At 46.3% G+C, this 25,436-nt stretch overlaps 2 protein-coding genes across 2 annotated transcripts in view; one reads left to right on the top strand and one right to left on the bottom strand.

Annotated features, from left to right (window-relative positions):
* The window catches only part of INTS11 (integrator complex subunit 11), a 41,405-nt gene extending 16,997 nt beyond the window's left edge, over window positions 1-24,408 (bottom strand). The window contains exons 1-11 of the mRNA XM_063145061.1: window positions 24,042-24,408; window positions 14,396-14,472; window positions 11,164-11,304; window positions 9,578-9,675; window positions 8,055-8,128; window positions 7,423-7,651; window positions 6,330-6,428; window positions 4,816-4,850; window positions 2,986-3,124; window positions 2,215-2,279; window positions 599-788 (exon numbers count right to left, since the gene is read on the bottom strand). Of these exons, the coding sequence (XP_063001131.1) occupies window positions 599-788; window positions 2,215-2,279; window positions 2,986-3,124; window positions 4,816-4,850; window positions 6,330-6,428; window positions 7,423-7,651; window positions 8,055-8,128; window positions 9,578-9,675; window positions 11,164-11,191 (957 nt within the window). The 5' untranslated portion in view covers window positions 11,192-11,304; window positions 14,396-14,472; window positions 24,042-24,408. The remainder of the gene's footprint in view (window positions 1-598; window positions 789-2,214; window positions 2,280-2,985; window positions 3,125-4,815; window positions 4,851-6,329; window positions 6,429-7,422; window positions 7,652-8,054; window positions 8,129-9,577; window positions 9,676-11,163; window positions 11,305-14,395; window positions 14,473-24,041) is intronic.
* On the top strand, window positions 15,009-21,422 carry CPTP (ceramide-1-phosphate transfer protein). The gene is made up of 3 exons (XM_063145071.1): window positions 15,009-15,041; window positions 17,855-17,985; window positions 18,277-21,422. Exons 2-3 carry the CDS (start codon window positions 17,864-17,866, stop codon window positions 18,797-18,799), a joined length of 645 nt encoding a protein of 214 aa, XP_063001141.1. The 5' UTR covers window positions 15,009-15,041; window positions 17,855-17,863; the 3' UTR covers window positions 18,800-21,422.
* Window positions 24,409-25,436: the final 1,028 nt, after the last annotated feature.

The raw sequence follows: 25,436 nt of genomic DNA, 5'->3' as shown, positions 1-25,436 counted from the left end.
GTAACCAGCCCCGGCCAACACCCTGACTTAGAAAGCTGAGCAAGTTACTTTTTCTTTCCCTCTCGCCAGTTTGTCTTCCGAGTGTTTTATAAATGGGCAAGACCCTCACCGCCCCCTCGGCGGCCATTTTGTGAGAGCACCCTCGACACTCAAAACCCCCCAATTTCGTTTACCTATCTATTTTCTTTAAGACATTTCTGTACCCCCGTAATAGCCGAAGCTCTCAAATGTGCCCACCAGCACAAAAATGTTGAAAATCTCTGTCTTAATTTTTATTTATTTATTTATTTATTTATTACATTTTTATACCGCCCAATAGCCGAAGCTCTCTGGGCGGTTCACAAAAATTAAAACCACAGTAAAACACCCAACAGGTTAAAACACAATTACGAAATACAGTATAATGGATCTAAGATGGTTTTTTGTGAACCGCCCAGAGAGCTTCGGCTATTGGGCGGTATAGAAATGTAATAAATAAATAAATAAATCCCGTTTCGAATTCCAGATTTTGAGTGATTTGGCCCTGACCCACCACGGCCGGACCTCCTTTCCCCGCTAGAATATCGGGGTTTTAACCACAGCTTTCAACCGCACATACCATCGGCCCTGGGTTGTCGGTGAAGGCCCGGTCAAAGGCCTTGATGTGTTTGAACTCAAACATGTTCCTCTGGACAAAGGTCTTCCGGATCTTCTGGTTGGTCCAGGTGATGAAGAGCTTGTAGTAGTGGTTGGCCTTCTCCGTCAGGCCCGTCGAGAAGTAGATGGGAGCCTTCAGGTTCATCCGTTCCCTTCGGAGGAAAACAGACCAGGGGTGAAAAGAAACAGAAGAGTGTCAGCCAGCTCCAAACACGGTTTAGGAGAGGGAAAAAGGGAGAAACGTAAGAGGTGAAGCAAGGTGCTGGATCTCAAAGACTGGGGTGATGATGCACGTCTGGCTGGGGAATGCTGGGAGTTGTAGGACTTCTTTCTGTCTAAACATGCCCAGGACTGCGCCTTAAATTACAAAAACCAAGCACACTTTGGCTCCGTTCAGACAACACGTGAAACCGTGCTGCTTAACCACAAAATGGTTAAGGGAATGCATTAAATACATTCCCTTAACCATTTTGCGGTTAAAGCAACATGGTTTCGCGTGCTGTCTGAACGGGGCCTTTCTTGACTTTGCATCGCTTCATTGGCCCCATTCAGAAGACACCTTAAACCACAGCTTTCACCACCGTGGTTAAGGGAGAAAGCCAGGCTGGGTTCAGAAGACAGTTGAGGAAAAAGAGGGGGAAAGCACCACGAAAAGGCTGTAAGAAAAAGAGGCTACTAGCTCTGGTGCTAAGAAATGTCCAAAGAAATTTCTTTCTTTTATCTGAAATATAAAAAAGTTCAAAAAAAACACTTTCAACCAAACTTGTACAACGCTCAACGTTTCAGATCCAGAGTTTGACTGCTGATGGAGACAGAATGAACATGACTGCGGTTTTGTAAAAAATATCTAGAAGGTTTTAAATTTATAATTACTTCAAAAAGTAATTAATTCCGTGGTACAGCTCCTGATGAAGGATCTCCGGATCCGAAACGTTGAGGGCTGTACAAGTTTGGTTGAAAGTTTCTTTTGAACATTTTTAATTTTTTATATTTCAGATGAAAATAAAGACATTTCTTTTGACATTTCTTAGCACCAGAGCTAGTAGCCTCTTTTTCTTATAGTGTGTACAGAAGACACCTTAAATCACAGCTTTAACCACGGTGGTTAAGCCAGAAAGTCTTATTCACCATGGTTTAAAGTGTCTTCTGAACATGGCCCAGCTTTCTGGCTTAACCAACGTGGTTAAAGCTGTGGTTTAAGGTGTCTTCTGAATGGGGCCTTTCTTTGCTACCGTGAAGCAGGGTCAAGGGCGCCAAAAATTTGGTCTGGTATTTCCAGTTTCCAAACTTTCAGCAGGCCCAGCTCGCTCATTTTCAAGCGTGTCGTCATAGCCTTAAGGACTAGAAACTTGAGGTGCTGTTTCGTCTTTAAAGAGTGAAAGCATAAGATTCTCACAAAGGGGAATTGCACACATACACACACCGTCCGCACAGTGTGCTTTTGCCTGCACCTCCGCGAGATCGCAACGTCCATGCAAGGCCAGGAAATAGCATGAGAAGAAACACCCATTGGGCAGGGATATCAAAGCAGCAGGACAGAAAGGGAGACGGGAGATAAAAGAGGGCTGCCCTTCTTACCAGAAGGTCTCCAGTAAAATGCAGAGCTCCTGAGCACGTCCCAGAGCAAATACCGGGATAAGGACCTGCAAGGAGAGAAAATGCGGGGCTCAGGGGCAACACAGTATTCTTCCCAAAGAGGAGAAAGGAATATTAGATCCCCCAGAACCCTAGCTAGATGGGCAAAAATGCCCATCTAGCACAAATGCAGAACGGAGGCAAAAATGCCCATCTAGCACAAATACAGAACGGAGGCAAAAATGCCCGTCTAGCACAAATGCAGAACGGAGGCAAAAATGCCCATCTAGCACAAATGCAGGACGGAGGCAAAAATGCCTGTCTAGCACAAATGCAGGACGGAGGCAAAACTGCCCGTCTAGCACAAATGCAAGACGGAGGCAAAACTGCCCATCTAGCACAAATGCAAAGCACAAGAGGCCTGCCATTCTCAGGGTTTGGATGCTGGTGGGCGTCCAAACAGGACTGCATCCTAAAGGAATTTGACAAGTTCATGAAGCACAGCTCTATAAAGAGCTATTCGTCACAACAGCTTAAGCCCATTACATCCCAACGTGCCACTCACCCCCAGCGGCAAGAGCTCTCCCTAAAAATAGTCCAAAAAATTCACTGCAGCTATAGCATTGCAGGGGAAGATTGGTACGGATAGTCAACCTTGCGGGGATCTTTGTTCCCTCTTAATCGGTCTTCTCACTGACGACCCCGGAGCCATGCTCCCCAAGAACTGCAGGATGTCTCAGAGCAGTCTAGAAAACCGCCCGCACCACGTCATACCTTCCCTCCCCGTTCGATGGCTTCGTGGACTTTCTTCAAGAAGTCCCTCTCACGGCAGCGCTTGGAGTCTCGAATGGTCGTGGCGTAGGTGGACTCGGATATGAGCAGATCCGGGCGGCATTTGTCAATCCAGGCAGCTCTAAAAAGGGCGCGCACACACTCAGAACAAAGCCAAGGGTTTTAAGAATTGGCCCCGCTAGGGGACCCACCAGACATAGAGCACAAAATAGAATCTCCCATCCTTAAAATCCGTCCCGGCCATGCCCAATGCGGAACAATCTCAAGCAAATCACTGTTTTGCTGATACTTGAGATCCAGTATTTGATTTCAACATATGCAGACACTGCGACTGAGCCTCGTGTGGCACAGAGCGGTAAAGCAGCAGTTTCTGCAGCTGAAACTCTCCCCACGGCCTGAGTTCGATCCCAGCGGAAGCTGGTTTCAGGCAGCTGGCTCGAGTCGACACAGCCTTCCATCCTCCCGAGGTCGGTAAAATGAGTACCCAGTTAGCTGGGGGAAAGGTAATAATGGCCGGGGAAGGCAACGGCAAACCACCCCGCTCTAAGGCCTGCCAAGAAAACGTCAGCGAAAGCTGGCGTCCCTCCAAGAGTCAGTAATAACTCAGTGCTTGCACGAGAGGTGGTTGGCTACCATGGGTTATCGTGTTGTGTGGACTGATTGTTTTAACCAACGGTTATTTGGCCAAAATAACCAGTGCAAATAACCAGCGGTGTCCAGAGTTGGCTATTTATTTATTATATTTATATCCCGCCTTTTTTTTCCTTCCAGGATCCCAAGGTGGCAAACATAATGCTCCTTCTTCGCTCCATTTTATCCTCAGAACAACAACCCTGTGAGGTAGGTAGGGCTGAGAGTCTGTGACTGGCCCAAAGTCACCCAGTGAGCTTCCATGGCCAAGTGGGGACTAGAACCCGGATCTCCCGACTCCCAGTCCAGCACTGTAGCTGGGTCTCTATTTGAACCAACATTGGTTATTGTGTTGTGTGGAGGGTACCGTTGGTTATTTCGTCAACCACAGAGTTGCAAGGCAAGAGCGGTCAAAGCGGTGGCTGCCGCTCTAGTTCTGCTGGCAAGACTGATTTTCAGCAGCAATGGCTGATGGGATACAAGCAGGAGGACTGAGGGGGAGAAGAGAGGGCAACGCAGACTAATAGTCAGCTCAACATTGATCCTAATCCACGCCACAGCTAGTTATTATCACGTTATGTGGGGAGTACCCTCTAGATCAGCCTTCCTCAACCTGGGGCGCTCCAGATGTGTTGGACTACAACTCCCAGAACGCCCCAGAACTGCTGGCTGGGGCATTCTGGGAGATGCAGTCCAACACATCTGGAGCGCCCCAGGTTGAGGAAGGCTGCTCTAGATAAACAACTGTTCAGTTGATTATTACCCCACCATTAACTATTTTTGGGGTGCTCTTTAACCAGGCATTTTAAACTAATATATCAATCCTCTTAACTTTATGTATACCTGTTTAATGCTTCATGACATTTTTAATTGTACCGAAGTTTTCAAATTGTTACTTATACTGGACTGAAATTCCATTTATTTATATTTCTGGGATGAAGATGCAGTCTATGAATTCTTAAAATAAATAAGGAAGATGCCCTTGCAGAACTATCTGCCGCTCCTGGGCTCCTGGGCATACTTGTTGATTTCTTAAAATGTACACCCCACTTTTATTTATAAAATAACTCAAAGCAGCTTACGAAAACAGCGCATAACGCACAACAAACAGCATGTAAAGTACAATAAAGAAACCATTCCAGTAAATAAGATCAATTTCACTCGTCAAAAGCAAGAGCTTACCCTAAATGCCTGTCGGGAGTCATGTTGTAATCACCCTAATGAATGGGAGAAGGAACAAAACCAGAAGCGCTTTTAATTATTTATTTATTTATTTATTTATTTATTGAATTTATATACCGCCCCATAGCCGAAGCTCTCTGGGCGGTTTATAAAAGTTAAAAACAGGGAACATTAAAAAGTATTTTGTTGTTTATTCGTTCAGTCGCTTCCGACTCTTCGTGACTTCGTGGACCAGCCCACGCCAGAGCTTTCTGTCGGCCGTTGCCACCCCTAGCTCCCCCAAGGTCAAGTCTGTCACCTCCAGAATATCATCCATCCCTCTTGCCCTTGGTCGGCCCCTCTTCCTTTTGCCTTCCACTTTTCCCAGCATCAGCCTCTTCTCCAGGGTATCCTGTCTTCTCATTATGTGGCCAAAGTACTTCAGTTTTGCCTTTAATACCATTCCCTCAAGTGAGCAGTCTGGCTTTATTTCCTGGAGTATGGACTGGTTTGATCTTCTTGCGGTCCAAGGCACTCTCAGAATTTTCCTCCAACACCCCAGTTCAAAAGCATCTCTCTTCCTTCGCTCAGCCTTCCTTACGGTCCAGCTCTCGCAGCCATAAGTTACTACGGGGAATACCATGGCTTTAACTATGCGGACCTTTGTTGTCAGTGTGGTGTCTCTGCTCTGAACTATTTTATCAAGATTTGTCATTGCTCTCCTCCCAAGAAGTAAACGTCTTCTGATTTCCTGTCTGCAGTCAGTGTCTGCAGTAATCTTTGCGCCCAGAAATACAAAGTCTGTCACTGCCTCCACGTTTTCTCCCTCTATTTTCCAGTTATCAATCAAGCTGGTTGCCATAATCTTGGTTTTTTTGAGGTTTAACTGCAACCCAGCTTTTGCACTTTAAAACCATCAAAAACATCAAAGCAACAGTATAAAAACAACGGTATCCATTTAAAAACAACTACATATGAGGAGAGGTATACTGTAACAGGGTACTATAATATCCTTCTATTTCCGTGATATATTTCAGCATCTGTGCAATATGATATATGAGAAACTGTTAGCCAATTGCCACACAGCATCTTTGAGAATGACATCTATCCCAATCATTGCAAAGAACAACCTTTTAAGAATGGGATGTGACTGGGATGTGTTCTTAGGATGTTGTTGGTTTTCAATTCTATTTAAGAAGGTTCGACATGGGCTGGGTTGCATGTGTATAGTTTGCTGATATTTTTTTACCAAGCTCCTCAATTGCTAAACTGCTATCTTCAGTCAGAAAGCGGCATTCACCCTTAAAAGCTCGGTGGAAGAAGGTTGTCTCCAAAAGGACACTAAAGAGGAGGTTACCCTAAGCTCCGTTGGGGAGTGAGTTCCAGGAGCAGGGGGCTGCTAGGAAAAAGGCCCTACCAACCTCACCTCTCCAGGCGGCGGGGCAGGTAGGAGAGGATGGGACGGGAATTAATGGAGCAGACCTAGTCTAAAAGGAAACACGCAGGACCACAGGGGATTCGCCGCGGGCACTTACAGTATAAACCACAGACTCGCAGCCAACTTTAATCTGGAACATGGCAGCCCCAAGGACGTGGCCCGCATAGTAGGCCTTGATCTCCAGCTCCTCGTCCACCTGCAGCAAGGTGACAACATCAAACACAATATTTAAAAGCAACAACACCAGGCCCTGTAACTTCCCAAGGTGGCTAATGGCTACAGTGATCCATGCTCTGATAACCTCTCGTTTGGATGACTGCAATGCGTTATACGTGGGGCTGCCTTTGAAAACGGTCCGGAAGCTTCAGCTGGTACAAAACAGGGCAGCACGGTTACTAACAGGGACTGGCCGGCGAGATTGAATATGGATACAAGCTGAATATGAGCCAACAGTGCAATACAGCTGCAAGAAAGGCAAATGCTATTTTGGGCTGCATTAATAGAAGTAGAGCTTCCAAATCACGTGAGGTACTGGTTCCTCTCTATTCGGCCCTGGTTAGGCCTCATCTAGAGTATTGCGTCCAGTTCTGGGCTCCACAATTCAAGAAGGACGCAGACAAGCTGGAGCAGGTTCAGAGGAGGGCAACCAGGATGATCAGGGGTCTGGAAACAAAGCTCCATGGAGAGAGACTGAAAGAACTGGGCATGTTTAGCCTAGAGAAGAGAAGATTGAGGGGAGACATGATAGCTCTCTTCAAATACTTAAAAGGTTGTCACACAGAGGAGGGCCAGGATCTCTTCTCGATCCTCCCAGAGTGCAGGACACGGAATAACGGGCTCAAGTTAAAGGAAGCCAGATTCCGGCTGGACATCAGGAAAAACTTCCTGACTGTTAGAGCAGTGCGACAATGGAATCAGCTACCTAGGGAGGTTGTGGGCTCTCCCACACTAGAGGCAGCTGGACAAGCATCTGTCGGGGATGCTTTAGGGTGGATTCCTGCATTGAGCAGGGGGTTGGACTCGATGGCCTTGTAGGCCCCTTCCAACTCTGCTATTCTATGATTCTATGATCACATTACGCCAGTCCTTTTACAACGTGATTGGCTCCAGGCCTCTCCACCATAGGCGGAGAGGCCTGGAGGTCCGCCTTTGACCCGGGGTCTGGAAATGCCCCACCACGGCTGCCCTACCTGGACTGTCTGATGAAGATGGACGGCTACGACTTTCTTCATACAATCTTTGATCATCTGGGAGGTGAAGAAGTTGGTCTCCCCTTTCTTATCCACGGTGATTTTCCGGAAGTCCTCCAAGAGGATGGGGCAGATGGCCTTGGTGGGGTGGGTCATGTAAATGGGCCCATCGTAGCCGACCATCTCGCTGAAGTATGGAAGGCCCCCGCAGTGGTCCAAGTGGAAGTGACTGAGGAGGGACGGAGCAACATCCAAGAGAACGGTTTGAAAGCAATAGGTACATCCAAGGGATTTTTTTTTATTATTATTATTATTATTATTATTATTATTATTATTATTATTATTATGTTTTTATATAGCACCAACAATAGATTATTAATTGGAGAGGTCCAATCAATGGGTACTTGCCACGATAACTGAACAGAACTGCCACGCTCACAGGCAGTATACCTCTGAGAGCCAGATGCTGGAGACAGTGAACAGGGGAAATGGAACCAGTTACCATGCATGATCCAACAAAGCCAATCATGCAGTTATCAAAATGGTAGAATCCGCGGGGACGGGGGGGGCTGGACTCATTGAAAGCTGGAATTGGCACACTCTTCGCATGGCGGTAAGAGAGACGCACCCACCTGATGATGACACAGTCCAGGAAGTCGGTCAGCCTCCCGTTCTGAGTGATGTATGAGAAGTCAGGAAAGCGCCTCTGGAACACACAAGAGCAGGCGGTTGTGATGCGCGAGGCTCAGGTTTGCAACGGCTGGCAAATTTGGCCAGTTTGAGAGTTGTTATCTTAGAACTGATGATCTACGGCAGAACTGGGGAGCCCTTTTTCTGATGAGGCGCCAATTCCCCAGGGCTAATCTGTCAGGGGCCAGAGCCAGCAGAGAGCATGGCCTGAGCCAAAATTGGCACAACTTCCTCCTTTACTCTTCCGCTATCTGTTACCCCGTCTCTGGCCCTGTTCAGAAGACACCTTAAACCACGGCTTTAACCACGGTGAATAAAGCAAAAAGGCCTTATTCACCATGGTTAAAGCCGTGGTGTCTTCCGAACACAGCCTGGCTTTCTGGATTAACCACCATGGTTAAAGCCATGGTATAAGGTGTCTTCTGAACGGGGCCACTCTGTCCTCCTTCCTCTTTCTGACAATGCATTCTTTCTTTCTCTCTAGCTCTCCCTTCTCCTCCCTACCCAGTACACTGTTCAGGAAGGGAACAAGTCACTCTCGCCAAAGATCTAAAAACCAATCACAGAATCATAGACTAGGGAGGGGCCTATAAGGCCATCGAGTCCAACCCCCTGCTCAAGGCAGGACTCCACGCTAAAGCATCCCTGACAGATGGTTGTCTGGTTGCCTCTTGAATGCCTCTAGGGTGGGAGAGCCTACCACCTCTCTAGGTAACTGGTTCCATTGTCGTACTGCTCTAACAGTCAGGAAGTTTTTCCTGATGTCCAGCCGGAATCTGGCTTCCTGTAACTTGAGCCCGTTATTCCGTGTCACTTGCAGAGGGCTTTTGAAATTGAGTCAACAAAACGTATGTCCGCACCTCCACCCTGCAAGATAGGACAGCCTGGAAGACAGGCTTATATTCCTGAGCTTATACATTCCTCTGCTTATACATTCCTCTCGTGGCTTTATAATATCCTGCCCACAGGAGAAAGCAAGCTTATGGATTTGATATACGGCGAAGGATAGGTCCGCTCCAAGCCTGCCCATACTGATTCCAAACTCAATTCGCCTGGCGCCTACACTGTACTCCTTTCATCGCCAGCTGAAGACCTTTTTATTTTCTCAGTATTTTAACACCTAATTTAACTTAAATGTAAACTTTGCTGTTTTAATCCCACATTTTAACCTCTATCGGTTTCTGCTGTGTGGTTTTATCCTGGTTGTGCTTTTTATATTGTATTTTGTATTTGTGTTTTTAGATTGTTGGTTGCTTTATTATGCTCTTCATGGTTTTAATTTTTGTGAATCGCCCAGAGAGCTTCGGCTATTGGGCGACACAAAAATGCAATAAATAAATAAATTCTCCATGCACACTTTGAATCAACCCCAAACCCAATCTGTGGCATAAAGGTCTTCCCAAACAGACCGCAGCCAGCTAAGGTAGGACCAAACTCCCATGCTCCTCTAGCCTACCACACTTACGTCATCATTATAACCCATATGCATCCCGCAATCCAACATGACGTTCTTCCCTGCGATGGACACCAGGATGCAGCTCCGGCCCACATCTTGGCCGGCTCCTGAAAAGGCAGAGGGAAAAGACGTTAGTTCAATTACCTTAATAAAGATGCCGCCATTACCCCTGACATACCCATCGGTATAAGGCGGCCTTGTGTTTAACAGCTCACCCGGTCACCAAAGGCGACCAGAAATTCCATGCAGGCGAGTCAGCGGGCTGTGAAGAGATTTGCAGAAATACAAAAACTCTTTAGGGGAAGGAAGCTCCTAAATGGAGGTCCCTAAAAGAAACACTACAAACGAGAAGGATCTTGGAGTTGTTGTAGATCACAAGCTGAATATGAGCCAACAGTGTGATGTGGCTGCAAGAAAGGCAAATGCTATTTTGGGCTGCATTAATAGAAGTAGAGCTTCCAAATCGCGTGAGGTACTGGTCCCTCTCTATTCGGCCCTGGTTAGGCCACATCTAGAGTATTGCGTCCAGTTCTGGGTTCCACAATTCAAGAAGGACGCAGACAAGCTGGAGCGGGTTCAGAGGAGGGCAACCAGGATGATCAGTGGTCTGGAAACAAAGCCCTATGGAGAGAGACTGAAAGAACTGGGCATGTTTAGCCTGGAGAAGAGAAGATTGAGGGGAGACATGATAGCACTCTTCAAATACTTGAAAGGTTGTCACACAGAGGAGGGCCAGGATCTCCCAGAGTGCAGGACATGGAATAACGGGCTCAAGTTAAAGGAAGCCAGTACTTTCAGATTCTAGTCTGACCCTCTTATTTAGGGCTGCAGAACTTTAGGAACTTGGCTGGATCCAGATCTCTGGGTGTCACAATAAAGTTTGAGTGCAGGACATGGAATCATGGGCTCAAGTTACAGGAAGCCAGATTCTGGCTGGACATCAGGAAGAACTTCCTGACTGTTAGAGCAGTACGACAACAGACCCAGTTACCTAGGGAGGTGGTGGGCTCTCCCACACTGGAGGCCTTCAAGAGGCAGCTGGACAACCATCTGTCAGGGATGCTTTAGGGTGGATTCCTGCATTGAGCAGGGGGTTGGACTCGATGGCTTTATAGGCGCCTTCCAACTCTACTATTCTATGATTCTAAGAAGACTAAGCGTGCTCAACAGCCAAATACTACTGACCGATTATTAGGGGTGGGGTGGGAAACCAGGGCGAGGAAGAGGAATGGAACAGAGTGTCTGGAACTCTGAACAGCAGCACTGCACGCTGCAACATTCCGCGACGTTCCTCACTTAACAAACTGACCAATGTTAAAACGTTAAGAAGAGGCCTCCTGGACCAGACCAAAGATCCACCTAGTCCAGCATCCTGTTCTCCTACGGTGGCCAACGTGATGTTCCAACGGGAAGCCTGGAGGAAAGCAATTCACAGGCAGGTTTCTTCTGATTTCAAGTGGTTATCCCTGTCCGTATGCCTGCCTTTGTTAAGGACAGAATCTTACGGCTGAGTCACGCAGCACCCTAAACTCCAAGAACTCAAGCTCTGTCTTTTTCCAACATACGAAACAGGAGCCAAAATCTCTGCCTCTTACCCAAGGGAGTGACTTTTATTTCAGGCATGTCTAAATAGCCAGGAAGTCTTGGAAGTCCAGCTGCACAGGGGGCTGTTTCAGAGGCCCCATAAAGGTGCCCGGAAGACGTTGGACTTGAAGTGTTTCATCCGGAAGCTCGTCCTAATGAGAGACAAAACAACAAAGAAGACATATAGAATCATATAATAGTAGAGTTGGAAGGGGCCTATAAGGCCATCGAGTCCAACCCCCTGCTCAATGCAGGAATAATAATGCCCAATGTTTAGTCTGGAGGAGATTGAGGGGAGACATGAAAGCACTCTTCAAATACTTGAAAGGTTGTAACACAGAGGAGGGCCAGGATCTCTTCTCGATCATCCCAGAGTGCAGGACACGGAGTAATGGGCTCAAATTACAGGAATCCTGATTCCGGTTGGACATCAGGAAAAACTTCCTGACTGTTAGAGCAGTACAACAGAACCAGTTACCGAGGGAGGTTGTGGTCTCTCCCCCGCTAGAGGCCTTCAAGAGGCAGCTGGACAACCATCTGTCGGGGATGCTTTAAGGTAGATTCCTGCATTGAGCAGGGGGTTGGACTTGATGGCCTTATAGGCCCCTTCCAACTCTACTATTCTATGATGCTATGAAGAACACAAACCAAGAGAGACCTTTTTATGAAAATCATCACATTTTCAGGTTTTGTAATAACCATGCACCAATGGGCAAACAGGGCATTATTATTTTTATAGGAGAACCTCCCAAAGAACTGTCTTCCACTAACAACCAGTTCTTACCATTAAGTCTCTCCTAAGGTTTAGCTGATATCTGCTTCCCTTCAAATTCCTTTGCAAGCGACAGAGAACACTTTCTGCCCAACAGCTCTTTCTATATTTCAAGATGACTCTCACGTCTCCCCTTAATTTTCTTTCCTCCAGGCTAAACATCCCCAGCTCTTTCAACCGTTCTCTACATGGCTTGATTTCGAGAGTTCCACCACGCTGGTCGCATTTTAGTAGGCTACAGACATTTAACACCACTATCAAATACCGCTGTGACTAAAACAATTTCTGGGCCAGAGATTCAATGCATTAAGCTTGCTGCTGAAACTAGTGACATCAGTATACAGATCCAAGATAGAAAAGCATTGGTTAAAAGCGCCTCTCAGAAGGAACGGCTCCTCAGAAAACGCTGGGCTTAAAAATACTTTTTTTCCCCCTTGTGCTTTCTTTTCCCTGAGAATTACTCGCCCTAATCAATTGGTTAGGATTTTTTAAGGTGCAGCAAGGCATTGTTGTTTCTGTTGCAACGGATTATCAAGGCCACCTTTCTGGACACTTGTTCATAATTTCTATTTAGCCACGAGAAATCTGTTGCAGCAAAACCTTAAAAACGAATGAAGCGATTATGGGACGAGCTTTCGTGGACTAGAGTCCAGTTCACCCGATGCATCGGACGAAGCAGACCCGAAGTCCTGAAAGGCAGAAGCCAGGGTAAATTTGTTAGGTTTTAAGACACTGCAATGTCTTAAAGCTGCAGTTTGTGCAAAATGCAGCAGCCAGATTGATAACTGGAAAAGGGAGGTTTGAGCATATAACACCGATTCTGGCCCGCTTGCATTGGCTGCCTATATGTTTCTGAGCCCAATTCAAGGTGCTGGTTTTAACCTATAAAGCCCTACATGGCTTGGGACCGCAAAACCTGATGGAACGCCTCTCCCAACATGAACCTACCTGTACACTGCGCTCAACATCTAAGGTCCTCCTCTGAGTGCCTACTCCGAGGGAAGCTCGGAGGATGGCAACAAGGGAGAGGGCCTTTTCGGTGGTGGCCCCAACTGTGGAATGATCTCCCCAATGAGGCTCGCCTGGCGCCAACACTGTTATCTTTTCGGCGCCAGGTCAAGACTTTTCTCTTCTCCCAGGCATTTTAACAGCATTTAACAACGTTAAGTTTGTTCTTTAATGGACCCCAGAATTGTTGTTTTTAAATGGATACTGATGTTTTTATACTGTTTTTATGTTTTTAAAATTGTTGTATACTTTTAATGTTTACCATTTTTAACTGTTGTAAACCGCCCAGAGAGCTTCGACTATGAGGCGGTATATAAATAGATAAATAAATAAAGCAGCCTTGTACTTATGTGTTAGCCTTTTAGGCAGAGGCAACAAGGAATTACATGCAGGCAAGGGAGGGGGCTAGTGGGGGATGATGGGTGGAGTGTTTCTCTGAACATGCCACAGAAATGCAGCAGCTGCTGCAGAAGGAAGAGAGCCTTTGGACCTTCCTTTGCCAGCCCCCAACAGTTTGGCAGGCTAGCGACTTTCGTGCTGTGATTTACAAGGCTGAGTTAGGCTATGGGACTAAGGCTGGAGAGTTCTGGATTCAACTCCCCACCTGGCCGTGAAGCTGGCTGGGTGTCTTTCAGTCCAACCTCCATCACAGGGTTGTTGTGAGGATAACATTGGTGCGTGTGGAGGGGGTGGACGAGGACCCTGCAATGCTACCTTTCAAGCTGCTTAGGGGGGACATAAATACATCAAATAAATGATTGCACCCACCTTCCACATAAAACAAAATCCTTTCCTCCTATGCAGCAAGCTTGCAGGCTCCAAGAGGGCAGCATCCCCCACCCCACCCCACGCATGTTTATTTATTTATTTATTATATTTTTTATACAGCTCAATAGCCGAAGGTCTCTGGGCGGTTCACAAAAATTAAAAGCATCATAAAACAACCACCAGTCTAAAAAACACAAATACAATATAAAAAGTACATTGGGGCCTACGCAGGAGTAAACCCCAATGAGTTGAAGGGCACTGATTCTCAGGGAAGTGTATCTCTAAACCAGCCTAGCCCAGTCTGGCACCCTCCCTCCCCCAAGATGTGTTGGACTACAATGCCCATCATCCCCACCCCAATCTGGAAAGGTCCCCCAAGGTGCGTTGGGACTGCAACTCCCAGCATTCCTACCCCAATCTGGCACGCTTCCCCAAGGTGTGCGAGACTACAACCCCTATCATCCCTATCTCACCTGGCGCACCCAAAATGTGTTGGGACTACAACTCCCATCATCCCTACCCCTCCAATCTGGAACGCCCACCCCAGGATGCGTGAGAGTACAATTCGCACAGGCCCCTTTTTTTTAGGATGATGGGCCTTGTAGTCCAACACACCTCGGGGAGCTCTCGCCGTTCTCCCCCCCTCCCCGTCTCCATAGCAACAAGGCCCCCTCCCCATCAGCACCACCGCTCACCTGTCTCCCGGCGCCACCAGGTTCAAAACACGCATGCGCAGAAGAGTCGCACTTCGTTTCCGGCAACTTGCGCGAAACTGGCATATAGATAAAGGAAAATATGTAGAGTGACACATAGGCAATACACTTCCGGGAAAGTTCTCTATGGTGAAACCCTCCTAAACCTCTATCTCTATGGTCAGTCATGGAGTGGACAGTCCCCTATGCTAGACTAAATTCGTTAGTCTTTAAGGTGCATTGGAACTTGGAGTGGGGAAACAAAGACCCGTATTATCCCGGAAGTGACAATAAGGGGACGATTCTACATTTGTAGTTTTTCATATCTCTAGGTTTTCCCTTCTATGCCTCTAAAGAAAGGCTGAGCAAAGAACCTTTGGACGCATGCGCGCTCGCTCCTCATCCCACCGCTCCCCTTATGCGCGTGCGTGCCCCAATGTTCTCCACGGTTCAGGAACTCGCTTCTGAGCCCCTATTGGCTGGCGCGGCTGTGGAAAGCCGGCGCGCGGAAACCGGCGGAAGGGCGTGGATTGGTCGAGGAGAGTAGCGAGGCGTGGGAACAGAGGGGCGGGCTCGGGCTCTCATTGGCTGCCCAAGGTGGGCGGGGAGACAGCCTTCCGAAACTAGGAAGGAAGAAGAGGTTGCTAAGGTGGGTCGGTTGCTAGGGAGGGAGAGAAGCCCCCTCCCCATGCTGGGTGGGGGGCGGAGGAGGAGACCCTTCCCCTTGGGAGGAGAGGGAGGGGCCGAGGGGGGGGCAAAGTCCAGGGGGATGCTGGGTAATTTGCTCTCCAGCCCTATTTAGTAGCAGGAATTACTAGTTATGACTATTATTATCAATAATAATACTTTTATTTATTATTAATAGTCGGATAACTGTTATTCTTATAAATAATAATACTTTTGCATACGTTTAATAGTAGTAGTAATTATTTGTTACCATTATTACCAATAATACTTCATTTATTTATTTATTTATTTACTACACTTGTATTTATAACACTTCATAGAAGTGTAATAAATAAATGACACTTTGTTATAAGTGTAATAAATAAATAAATAGTTCTGTGTTTTGGAATTTTTAAATCCTTCTCTGTGGGCCCCTGCCAATTATATGAATAATTATATGAATTACTATAGTGAATTAGTAATTATATGAATTACTATAATAATTCATAGTAGCAGCAATTAATAGTTATTACTATTATTATCAATAATAATACTTGTTATTCTTATAAATAATAATACTTTTGCATACGTTTATTATTAGTAGTAATTATTTGTTACCATTATTACCAATAATACTTCATTTATTTATTTATTTACTACACTTGTATTTATAACACTTCATAGAAGTGTAATAAATAAATGACACTTTGTATAAGTGTAATAAATAAATAAATAGTTCTGTGTTTTGGAATTTTTAAACTACGTATACTCGTTTTTATCTTAATTGGGGCGATATATAAGTGTAATAAATATGTTGTTGTTGTTATTATTATTATTATTATTATTATATGTATTTGTAATCCACCTTTTGCCCTATACTGGGCCTCAAGGCGGTCTTACAAAGTTTAAAACATACATTATAAAACCTAGGAAAAGAAATGTACAGAAATTAAACTAAAAACTAAAAACGTAAACGTTTAAAATACACGACAAAATTATAAGACATTAACATAGCTGAAGGGCCAAATTACTCTCCAAAGGCCTGTTGGAAACAAAAAAGTTTTAGCCTGCTTCCGAATGCCCATCAAGGAGTGATGATTTTATATACATTTATTAATTATTAGTAGTAGTACTTGTAATTATTATTATTATTATTATTACCATATTTCTTCGATCTAAGACACACTTTTCCCCCCATATAAACATCTCTAAAAACGGGGTGCGTCTTAAAATCACGGGTGTGATTATTATTCTTAGAATCAAAGCTTTTTTTTCTGTTGGTGGTACTGAAATTAGTGTGTGTCTTACAATCGATGGCGTCTTACAATCGAAGAAATACGGTGTTATCAATTATACTTTTATATACATTTATTATTATTAGTAGTAAATTATCTCCTTGGCGGGGATGCTCCTGGTGGTTCCACATGGACCTTTGGCCCGATTGTAGTCTACCCAGGAGAAGAGCCTTTCGTGTGGTGGCCCCTTCTCTTTGGAGCTCCTTGCCCCTAGATTCTGAGTTGCAAAGCTCAGTAGGTCTTGGACACAGTGGAAGGGCTCAAAATGCAACATGAAATGCAATATAAAATTTAAATGTTTAAAACTGCAGTATAAAAAAACCCCAAAATGAAATCTAGCAGCAATTTAAATACAATAACAGACTAAAAGAACAGAACTAAAAGAGTAAAATGTCTGGGGAGATAAAAAGGTCTTCATTCGGTGTCGAAAAGTGTATAACGTGGGTGCCAAGCGAACCTCCTTAGGGAGCTCATTCCACAGCTGGGGTGCCACAGCAGAGAAGGCCCTCCTCCTGGTAGCCACCTGCCTCACTTCCTTTGGCAGGGGCTCATGGAGAAGGACCCCTGAGGATGATCTTAGGGTCAAGGCACGTACATATGAGATTATCCTTTAGATAAAGAGTATAATGTAGACAAACCTCTCTAGGGAGCTCATTCCACAGCCAGGGTGCCACAGCAGAGAAGGCCCTCCTCCTGGTAGCCACCTGCCTCACTTCCTTTGGCAGGGGCTCATGGAGAAGGACCCCTGAGGATGACCTTAGGGTCCGGGCACATACATATGAGATTATCCTTTGGATAACCTGGCCCCAAGCTGTTTAGGGCTTTGAATATTAATACAAGCACTTTGAATTAGGCCCTTTAACGGGGTTCTTTATCTAAAAACAGACCTGAATTAGACAGTCCTTCAAACAGAGGACGCCTTCAAGAGAGGACTGTTTTCTAACATGCCTTTAAATAGAGGCCTGTCCTCTGTCAAGGAGATGACATGGCCACCGCCCCCCTGCCTTTTGAAAAAAAATCTGATTATGGGGTGTTAACGTATCATATTGCATTTTATTCTTTTAAATCCCTGTATTTTATATTCGTACTATGGAATTTTAATTTTTTTTTTCACTGTTCATGATATGCATGGAGGATGTTAGTTATTGGGCGTATTAGAAATGTAATCAATAAACCGACACCCTCGGTGAGTGTCAGAACCGAGGGTCCAGATAACGGCGGAACAGAAATGCTTTAGAACAGCCTTCCTCAACCTGGGGCGCTCCAGATGTGTTGGACTGCATCTCCCAGAATGCCCCAGCCAACTGGCTGGGGCATTCTGGGAGTTGTAGTCCAACACATCTGGAGCGCCCCAGGTTGAGGAAGGCTGCTTTAGAAGCAATAAGCTTTCATTAAACATTGATGGCCCTGCGGTCTGGTATTAAGCAGCATTGCAGTGTTCCTTTTGGTTATTTATAATTTACAGGCTGCACTGCCTGTTGGATTTGTGTGTCTGTTTCAGGGCTTCGTCATGGCGAATGGAAATGACGGAAATGGCCTGAGGGAAGTGCTGGTCACATTCAAGAGCTGTCTGGATGACAAGCAGGAAGTCCTCATGGATCCTTACTTAACGGGGTGGAAAGGACTCGTGAGGTACGGTATTATTATTATTATTATTATTTATATACCGCTCCCCATTGAAAAATTTCAGAGCGGTGTACAAGGTAAAATGAAAATAAAAACAGCATAAAAACAGTTAAAACAAAATTTAAAAGAAGCAATAACAGTAATCCAGGACGGTTTCAGTCTCTCTTCATAGGGCTTTGTTTCCAGACCCCTGATCATCCTGGCGGTCTGGAAACCAACATTGGTTGGGGTCTCTGGCTTTCCCTCCCCGCCATCCCCCCTTGTAACGAAAATACCCTACTTATTTTAAAAATACAGGTTTCTGAATACCATGGGCGCCATCTTTTCCTTCATTTCCAAAGACGCGGTGGCCAAAATCCAGATCATGGAAGACTTCCGGAGCAGCGAGGCGAAGGAGAATTACGTCACCCTCCAGTCCATGGTGGATTTCGAGTTGGCCAACGGCCTGGTGGACTTGAAGAAGCCTGGCGACCACCCGGCCTCGGGCTGTCGAACGATTCTGCGCCTCCACCGAGCCCTGCACTGGCTGCAGCTGTTCCTGGAAGGCCTGCAGACCGGCAACGCGGACTCCAAGACGTCGGTGCTGTGCACGGACTCCTACAATGCCTCGCTGGCCAATTACCACCCTTGGATCATCCGCAAGGCGGCCACCGTGGCCTTCTACGCCTTGCCCACTCGGGACGCCTTCCTGGAGAACATGAAAGTGGGCACCGGCGAAGAGGCGGTGGAAATGCTGGGCGAGGCGTTGCCTAGCATCTCCAACGTCTACGAAGTCACCCAAGCTCTGTATACCCAGCACAACCTCCTCGACCTTCCTTGACGGAACGGGTTCCCAATCAGTGCTTCGCAGGCAATGGCATGTTTAAGCCTGCGCACGTCCCGTGCAACTTTTCAGTACCAAAATCTAGCTCGCTCTCATAGAAATCCGGTTTCCTAGCGTTGTGAGCTCTCGAACCTTCAAAGGAAAACTACCTCTCCCAAGTCAAACCATCCCCTTGCTCCCGAGGAAACATCAGAATAGGCTGTTTCGTGATTTCAGCACTCCTTTTTCCCTGATGTCTCGCTAACCTGGGACGGAAGCGGTCCCGGTTCTTCTACAGCAGGGGCAGGTCGCTTACAGTGCTCTAGAAGTTTCGGCCTACAATTCCCATCTGCCCTAGCCAGGGATCCTGGGAGCTGAAGGCCCAAACATCTGGATCAATTCCAAACATCTGGATCAAGTCGCCCACCCCTTTTGTCCGGCACGGTTCTTAAGGCCTTCATCTTCCCGTAAACAATTAATGGACTTCCTCTCAGGATGTGGATTGGAAGCGGCGTCAGTCAATCGAACCTGGTTGGTTGTAATCAAGGGGCAGCCAGGCATCTTCTTCAAATCAAATTCAGCTTTAAAGGGAAGGGAAAATTTCATGTTTCAATGACGATGTGAAAATGGGAAATTCTGTGTGTGTGTTTGTGTGTGAGTGTGTGTAAGGGGGGGGGGAATGCTGAATTATTGGCGTTATCCCTCCTGGGGGAGAGAATCTCATAGGGCCAGGTATGGGCAACACATGGGCCACAGGTGACCCCCCCAAAAAACATTTTTGCAAAAAAACCCACCCACCCATTTTTTTCCTTGTCAAATTGGCACAATTTTTGCCGCTGCTGTAGCAAAGTCAGCCAGGCCAGCATGTGTGAATGTGGCCCTCTTTATCCCCCGATGTTTTCCACTCTGTTGTAGATTCTTTGGAGCCCTTCCTTCTACAGACAATCGCACGCTTGTCTTGGACTGCAATTCCCATTGTGGCTGGCTGCGGCATGCTGGGTGTTGTAGTCCAACTCACCTCTTTCAGGCGCAGAAGGGACAACGCGGATTCCCCCTTCCACACATGCAGGAGGGCTTATAAGGGAGCTAGCCCTCCGTTACAGGCAGGAAATTGGCAATCAACTTTGAATCTGCTGGAAGCTTGAACAATCCCATTCTATTGTCTGAATCAAGGCAACTCATTAGCCATGAAAAACAACGAGGAACGATGAATGAACCCGGACTGGTTTTGATTAAGCGACAACCAGTTAAACAGGAAGTTGCTCAGGCTACAAGCCTATACTCGCTTCCTTCGGGTTAAGCCTCCGTGAGCACAGAGAAGCTTTCTTCTGAGTCAGCCTAGGAGCGGGCTGTTTAGTTCTTTCACACCTTCTTCTTCTCTCTGGTGTCCTGTCTTTGCTTTCTTTCTTTCCCCCCCTCAATCTACAGCTGGCCAACACTTTTAGTAAGACTGACCGGAACGCCAGAAAAACCTGCCAGCTTTTGAGCTCTACAGAACTCTTCGTCGGTGGCTGGCTTGTACAAAAAGCAGGGCGTGGGGAGGTATTTCATTGATTGACTTAAGATATTTCTTAGCCTCCTTTCAGGACGAGCCCTCCCAAGACAGCTTACAGCAACGCAACGCCTCAAAACAGCTGAACTATTAAAAGCGATCAAAACATCAACCCGGTAAAATAGCAGGAAAAGCCGAGAGTGAAACCGGCAGTCCCAGCAACATCAGCCGATCTATCACGAGAAGGCCAAGGTTAAATAATACGTTTCCAAGGCCTTGAAAACCCGCAAAGGTGGAGCGTGGCAACTTGTTACAAAAGCGTGGGAAAATAAGAAACATCCCCAAATCTCCATTTTGTGACAGTGTCTATCTGAACCACAGGCCTCCTGGCCAAATTTTTTGGACTTGGCTGTTTCTTGTTCCTTCTGCCATCCCTTGCCTTTTGATCTACCTAGCCTGAAGAAGAGTTCTGGATAACTTGAAACCTTGCACACTTTTGTTGATTTTCGGTTGGCGCTGATAAAGATATTACCCAACCTTGAATTTTGGATGTATGCATTTTCCTTACGGAGCAGCACAGCTATCTTTGTTTTGATTCCCCCCCCCCCCCCCCGCCCTTGCGTGAGCACTCCTTCACCCATCTGTCACCCACGGACGTCCACTTCTCCTTGACGTCACCTTTCAAGTCACTCCACATTCCCCAACCTTGCAGCATTTAAGCTTTACAAACGGAACGGCCGGTACGTTTGCGACTTTCTAAACGCAAGGAAGTCACCGATTTTGCTTTGCCTTTAAAAAGGCTTTTAAGTATTCGTTTAGAAAAGCTTTAAAACACACACACACGCACGCATATTAAAAATCATTACAGCTTTTCGATTGCGTTGCTGTTGGCCAAATCTTTGACCGAAGACAATCTAGGAACGATTTAGTATTTTCTCAAAGTGTTGTAGGATTTTTGTTGGTTTGTTTTGCAATGTGGTGTCTCGTGAAGATTCCTTTCGGGGATGCAAACCGCTCAAAAAGCCATCATGAATCCTGTACTTGTGTTATCTGCCGCTCTCCTAATTCAGTTGGAACAATCAATGCCTTTGCTGTGGGGCGGGGCGCTATTGAAAGTATTTGCACTGCGCTTTGGGTGCTCGTACTGTGATCTTGTATATGTTTTCATCTCTTGTGCGTTGCATGGATTGAAATAAACGTCTGTACACATTAAGTCGTGCTGTCCTATATTTCAAGCCTTCAACACAGAGGAGGGCCAGGATCTCTTTTCGATCATCCCAGAGTGCAGGACACGGAATCATGGGCTCAAGTTACAGGAAGTCAGATTCCGGCTAGACAGCAGGAAAAACTTCCTGACTGTTAGAGCAGTACGACAACAGAACCTGTTACCTAAGGAGGTTGTGGGCTCTCCCACACAGGAGGCATTCAAGAGACAGCTGGACAACTATCTGTGAGGGATGCGTTAGGGTGGATTCCTGCATTGAGCAGGGGGTTGGACTCGATGGCCTTGTAGGCCCCTTCCAACTCTACTATTCTATGATGGTGGGCTTAGAATTGTCCTGAATTTAGTGCTTGAAGTTATGAGGGGGCGAGGGACCCTGAATGAAATCCACAACCTCCACATGCCTGAGTCCTCCGTTTCCCCCAAATCATGCCCACCCCACAAATAGCTATATTGCCGGTCACAAAAGACAGTGTCCTGTTCTGGCAGTCACAGGCTCTCGCTGCAGTTCAGATTACAACAGCAGTGGTCAATTTCCAAGCTGAGGTCAGAGCACAGGGGGGCAGGCAGACAAGACGAGCAGACGTCCACAAGAGCGGCCACAAAGAACAGGCAAGAGGTCAAAACACACGTAAACAGTATGTTATGTAGTCCAAGAGCAGAGTTGTTAGGCAGTCCGAAGGTCAAAAAACAGTATCGGGCAAAGACACCGTTCAGGAAACATGACACAAGATGGGTGGACCAACGCTGGGCTGCTTGCTACTGCAGGCTTTTAAGCCCAGAGCCTGCTGGGCCCCACCCAGAGCTCAGCTGGTGCGTTCAAGCTTCCTGCAGAGCGTACCGCTTGAGGCGACGATGCTGCCTGGGGTCAGCCGGGTTTCTCAACTTCTTCCGCAAAGGCAGAGTCGCTTTCTCCTGGCAGGGATGGCACTGCAACCACCTCCCCCAAGTGCTCAGGCTTTTGTGAGGCTAATGGCAGTCCCCAGTCTGGGGCTTTGACTTCTGGGGCATCCTGGGCTTCTGGGTCCTCTAACTCTGAAGAGGACTCTTCAAGTAGGGGCATGACAGACAGAGTTAGAATCCTCCCCAGTTCAGTGCTTGAAGTTATGTGGGTGGGGCCTGAACGAAATCCTCAAACCCGCCATGTCTGAGTCTTCCCTGTTTTCTCCAAATCATGCCCCTCCTCTAAAAATAGTAGCTACGTCGCCTTCACAAAAGGTAAAGAGGCAGCCCTCACTGGCCTCTGCATCCCATAATTCAAGCTGTCATGTCTAGCCCTGCTCCCCCTGGGTTGGAAGAAGGTGTTTCAGGTGATCAATGAGAATCAATGAGAAGCCTAGCTACAGTTATCCATGCTCTGATAACCTCTCGTCTGGATTACTGCAATGCGTTATACGTGGGGCTGCCTTTGAAAACGGTCCGGAAACTTCAACTGGTACAAAACAGGGCAGCACGGTTACTAACAGTTACCAAGATGGACTGCTAACAACCTGAGAGCATGGCTTATGCGTACCTTTCAACATTTCGCTCAATCGCTCATCCCGGGGGGTGTCTTACCTGAATTTATGATCTTACCCTACTTTATTCATGAACATATAGACAATAAGGTCACCCTGGTTCAGGTAGACCCAATGCAGGGGTGGGGAAACCAATGCGTACTTCAATTTTAAAAATGCTTTTCTCATTTCTTTCATAAATTTCTACCCATCCAAGATGCAATCTCTTTTTAAAACTTCATATAGGGGTTTTGCCTTTCCGCCCTAGTCAGGGATCCATAGTCTGCAAAACCCTGCTCAATTTTCCTTCTACCAGGACACTCCCGCCTCCAATATCCCTCAATGCAGGGGGTTGGACTTGATGGCCTTGTGGGCCCCTTCCAACTCTGCTATTCTATGATTCTTTTTACAAAAGGCACAAACATCCCGTGGGAGGGGGATCTGTCCCCCTCCTCTTCCTCCCCATGTGAACACACGCCCTCTCTCTCCTTCTCCCTGGCCCGACGCTCCTGCAGCAAGTAGGGGAGCCCTACTTGCAAATTCCATCAGGTCGTCCGGTGGCGGTGGCAGGACAACCGATTTTTCCTCCTGACGCAACTGGAGTCCCTTTTCACGCTCGCGAGCATTATTTTACACATCTGGCCTTTACACTTTACCAACCAAGGGGGATTCAAATTAGTCCAATTCAACCATGAGTCTATGTAGGGGATTTGATCGTAATGTCCTCCTAAAGTAGTTCGCACTTTTCTCACCATCCTTATTATTATTATTATTTATTTATATAGCACCATCAATGTACATGGTGCTGTACAGAGTAAAACAGTAAATAGCAAGACCCTGCCGCATAGGCTTACTGGGCCGTAGGGGTTCCAATACACGGGCCACTCCCGTTGACACAATACAATTAACTTGTTCTTGGTCATTTTAAGCCCAAAATCCATTTTAAACCTTGCCCAGTTTCTTAACACCCATCCTAACGGAGTTTCTTCCTTTCTACTTCAGTTGAGGGGCCACTCCAAATTTTCAACCGGTACAGGCGCGTAGATATACTCCAGCCAGTCGCATCCGACGGCTCCCTGGTCCGCTAGGTCTGGTCTGATTCTCCCTTTTCCGGAGCACCCGTCCCTTAGCCTCTGGCTTCTCTCACGTCCGCAAGACTGGCCGGCGGCTCCAAATGGACCCGGTGATCACTTCCGAGCACAGAATCAGACATTCTTGAGAGTGCAGGTGGTCCAGGACAGGCTCCTGGCTTGGCTTCGCCAAAATGGTTGCCTAAATGGCAGAAAGAGGTTCGTTCCCCTGGAGGACTGTGCCAATTTTATCCTTCAGGGTGGAATCAGACTCGCAGACCTTCGGCGGATGCAACCCAACATTTATTTCTCAAGAAAGACCAGACAACCAACAAGCTAGCGCCCTGTAGGGTCTGGCCTCGTTCAAATGCCACATTGCTCGTTCTGGGCAGAGTTTGCACTCGGTACATAAACCTTTGCTGGAGAAGAAGCTATCCTGGCTAGAATATGGTCAATTAGAGCAATGGAATAAAAAGTGGATTAAAGATAATAGAATGTGCAGAAAGATGACGAGGTTTGAAGAATTAGTAGTAAGTAAGGAGGAAGGGAAAGGAGGGAGTATAGTTTCAAAAGGATTAATGAGTGAAATATATAAAATATTGTTAGAGAAGGAGTTTAGAGAGAATACAGAGAAAATGGTTTGGGAATCAGATTTGAAGATACAAATAGGGCGACAGAGCTGGGAGGGACTATGGAAACAAAGAGTGTTGAGAAGTTTATCAGTAAGAATAAAGGAGAATTATTTTAAAATCCTATGGAGGTGGTACCTAACCCCGGTTAGATTGAATAAGATAAGTGATCAACATTCAGCAAATTGTTGGAGAGGTTGTGGGGAAAAAGGAACGTATTTACATATGTGGTGGCAATGCAAATATGTACAAAGATTATGGAAGATGGTGTTCTCAGAAATTGAAGAAATAGTGGGAATGAAAATAGAACAAACACCAAAAATAGCATTGCTGTCACTATTTGAAGATATAAAGTGTGGAAAAGGAACTATAGAGCTGATATCGAATTTGTTGGTTGCAGCACGACTGATGGTAGCTAGGAACTGGAAGGTCCAAGGGGAATATTCTATTGAGGAATGGTACAAAGAAGTATGGGACATAGCCATTAATGATAAACTGACATGTAATATTAAGTGGAGAAAAGGCGTAACTAAAATAAATGAGTTCGAAGGAATTTGGAAACAGTTCCTAGTGTTTGTGTTTACTAAGGGAAGTGGGAAACCACCAGCAGAAGAAACGATTAGATTTTGGACTCAAGAATGATCCCGAGGTGGGGGGTGCACTTTTATGTTAAGAACGAAGATGTTGTAGTATGATAAGGTATATGTAATAGTTTTTGATATTTGTACTCAACAATCATTCAATAT

Source organism: Elgaria multicarinata, chromosome 20, assembly GCF_023053635.1.
Source record: "Elgaria multicarinata webbii isolate HBS135686 ecotype San Diego chromosome 20, rElgMul1.1.pri, whole genome shotgun sequence".
NCBI classification, from domain to species: domain Eukaryota; kingdom Metazoa; phylum Chordata; class Lepidosauria; order Squamata; family Anguidae; genus Elgaria; species Elgaria multicarinata.
This window is presented reverse-complemented; position numbering and strand designations above follow the sequence as displayed.